The following is a 3,221-nucleotide window of genomic DNA, read 5'->3' on the forward strand; positions in this document are numbered from 1 at the left end:
GCCGCCCCGCCGCCTCCCCCCTCCCCCGCCACTAAAAAAGCCACTCGGCACAGCCTGGGATCAAGTGTACGTTTTTATTTTTTAATGGAACATAAACTCCTTTAGAAAAAACATTCATCTGGATGATAACACCCATAGAAAAAAACACCAATCTCGTGTTCTTTTTTTTTTTTTTTAATTTGGCATTTGTTATTTGCATTTATATTAAAGCAAAGTGCATCTGTCTTATTTTTTTCTCGTTTATACACATTGCACAATACATAAATAATGATGCTTATAAAACGTCTTTATATTTACAAGTAATAATATATTTATATATAACATAAAATACATTTTTTTCTTTAATAAATCTCAGGGTTTTTTTTAAGAAGTCCATTTTTTTTGTGTGTGTTTTATTTCCAAAGCACTACAATGCTAAAGTTCCAATGAGAATGCTCTCTTGTTCATTTAAACCTTTGTATTTAGAAAAATAGCTTATGTTAAGGTCTAAACATGCTCATTGAGCTAAGAACAGTGTAAAAGTATCATACTCGTGTATGAATTCAAGAAGAAATGAAAGCACAACTGCATTTCCAGATAGGATGGTACCGGGATAACCTGATCTAAGCAGGTTACAACAGACCAGCTATCATGAACACTTTTTTCTTTTGTTTTCCCATTTGTTTTTCATCGTTTCGTTGGTTTGGTTTTGGTTTGGTTTTTTTTAGGCTTAAGCTTCTGTCACTTCCCATCTCAGCTCAAATTATAAAGCACGGGCCATGCACGAGGTTTCTCTGCTCGTTTTCTCCCCTTGCATCAATCCATGACCATAAAAAAAAAAAAAAAAAAAAAAAAAGCAGTGGAAGGATGAACACAGTGACAAGACGTGAACCCAGCAACAAGAAAAATAAAATAAAAATTAAAAGGGTGGGTAAAGACCTGGTTGGGAAGGTTTTGCACCATCCTTCGGCGGCAACGTGGGGTTAGCACCGCTGGGGAAAGGGTCTTGGTGTCACCATCACCCGGGATGGCTGGCAGGAAGGGGAAGGTGGTGTGTAAAAAATACAGGTATCTTGTTGTTTTATCCAAGAGAAGGAGCTGTAACATATAGCAAGTGGCTTCCGAATCCATCGATCACACAGGATAATCTTTTCAGAGGCGTGAAATAATTACCGTATGCGATCCATCCCCCTGCACCCTTCTCTTGCCCTTCTGAGTTATTGGTCATTCACACTTTTAAAAAATAGATATATTTATCAAAATACCCAAGGCAAAAAAATCTTTCCATAAGCTATTTCTCAAAACAGGGGGGAGAGGGAACAAACAGAACAAAACAAAACAAAACAAAAACAAGAAGTTTGCATGAAAAGCAAGCACTCAGAAGGAAATAATAGCAGCAAAGTAGTATAAATGTCATGAGTCCACTCTGTCTCGAGTCATCGGTTATTAAAAATAACCTCCAACCAGCACGGGCAACTGCTGATAAACTGTCTCGTGTAGCACTGGCCCCAGCCTTTCACAAAGCTGATCTGAACAGTAAATCCGGTCCATGGTTGCTGCATGAACTCATGGTCGTTGGGTCTCTGCAAGCTGTACGCCTTCTCGTAGTCAAAAGCCTTGATGGAAAAACCTGGAAACACTTTGTGAACCAGCAACGTCCTGGAGTCGGGGTTGTCCAGTGTGGCCGACTTGATGAAGATGGGGTAACTGCTGCGGTTGTACACCCACACGCCGTCCACTTCCTTGGTGAGCTGGATGCCATAGCCGATCTTGCTGCGGACCTTCTGCACCAGTTGGCTTTTGTTGTCCGAGTTGAGCTGTCCGAGGCAGAAGCCATTCCCCTGAGGTAGATCATAGAAGATATCCAGGGAGGGCTCTTGGACAGAGTACAGCCGACCCACACGCGTCTTCTCTTCCCAGTATGCCACCACGCACCAGTGTGACCGATCCCCCGGCTCCTGAAGAACTTGGGAATCTACAGACAAGGAGAAAAAAAGGAAGAAAAGGAGAATTTGAGCACCGAGGGGGTAATACGACCCAAAAGCGAGGCAATGCTGGCAGGTCCTTGCCTGCCCACGTCCTTACGACACACACCAATGCCCATAGCACATCCACCATTTCCAAAAGCCATGTGTTAAGGCCACGATCAACCATTTAAGTTGAGCCAGGTTTGGTGGATTCCCGTGCTGCTTCAGCACCCAGCTCTTGCTGGAGTTATGGGTCCCAAATCACCAGGTCTACCTTCAGAAGTGGCTTTAGGTCCACCAGCAGCACCCGCAGCGCAGCCATCCCTCACCCAAACCATCACTACTAGGAGCACCTCCAGTGTCAACGGGAGAGATGAGATGCTCCAGCCAGCTGCATCCAGCAAGACCAAACACCCTAAAACCGCTTATTTGCACCCACCGGACGATGCATCCATTTCCATAAATAACTATCTACTGTGCACAGAAGCCAAAAAAATGAGGTGCTGCTAAGAAAAGCACATTGAAGGTCATCCCACGGGACCGGAAGGGACAAGGACTCGCCTACTACAGTTCATGGGGCTTTTCACTGCCCGCAGGCAGAGCTTGGCTGATGGAGAGAATGGAGACATCGGATGAAGCCCCGAGCTGCAGGAAGCGCCATCAGACGGCGGCAGGATAGGAACCAGAAACCTCGTGCTTATTAACAAAAATAGCCAAAAAAACCCCTCAAAACCCCAGAAATTCGTTCCCATAGCCCTTCTTTTGACTCCCTTGCTGTAGCTATCCCGTGCAAGCAGCGAGGATACGATGTAGGAGGAAAAAGCAAGTGGGGGGGCTGAGTAACACGAAAAAGCCCCTTTTCCCGACGGAGGATCCCTAGTAGCCCAGTGCTGCCCCGGGCTTCCAGCCTCAGTAGGCATGTTAAGACCTGGGAACTACTCCTCTGTAGGACTGTATTTTTAAAAAATAAAAAAAAAAAATCAAGCTGGGAATGCTAGCGAGCGCTACCGAAATAATCCCCCACCCCATGGGAGCAGCTATGGGACGGGGGACAGTGAGCGACCCAGCACCCCAAAGCTCTCCCTGCATCACCTTAAGCAGCCCCCCAAACCCACCCCCCCAGCATAAGGAATGACACCGGCACGCTGGCTGCCCTGTTTTCTGTATTTTTTGCTATTAATAAGCCCATTTCCCCAGCGCAGGCGTTTTTCTCCCGTCTCCGTGTTGCACTTCAAGCCCTGCACTGTGCTTTTAAGAAAAAAAAGGGGGGAAAAA

The 3,221-nt window shown here is 45.6% G+C and overlaps 1 protein-coding gene across 1 annotated transcript; it reads right to left on the minus strand.

Moving 5' to 3' along the window:
* Positions 1–1,147: 1,147 nt before the first annotated feature.
* SMAD7 (SMAD family member 7) lies at positions 1,148–1,954 on the minus strand (the record flags this gene model as incomplete). The annotated part of the gene is made up of 1 exon (XM_010295372.1): positions 1,148–1,954. A coding segment is annotated over one exon (539 nt), but the record flags the coding sequence as incomplete, so codon positions are not given.
* Between the last annotated feature and the right edge of the window lie 1,267 nt (positions 1,955–3,221).

The sequence above is a fragment of the Phaethon lepturus genome, unplaced genomic scaffold, assembly GCF_000687285.1.
Source record: "Phaethon lepturus isolate BGI_N335 unplaced genomic scaffold, ASM68728v1 scaffold30439, whole genome shotgun sequence".
Taxonomy (NCBI): domain Eukaryota; kingdom Metazoa; phylum Chordata; class Aves; order Phaethontiformes; family Phaethontidae; genus Phaethon; species Phaethon lepturus.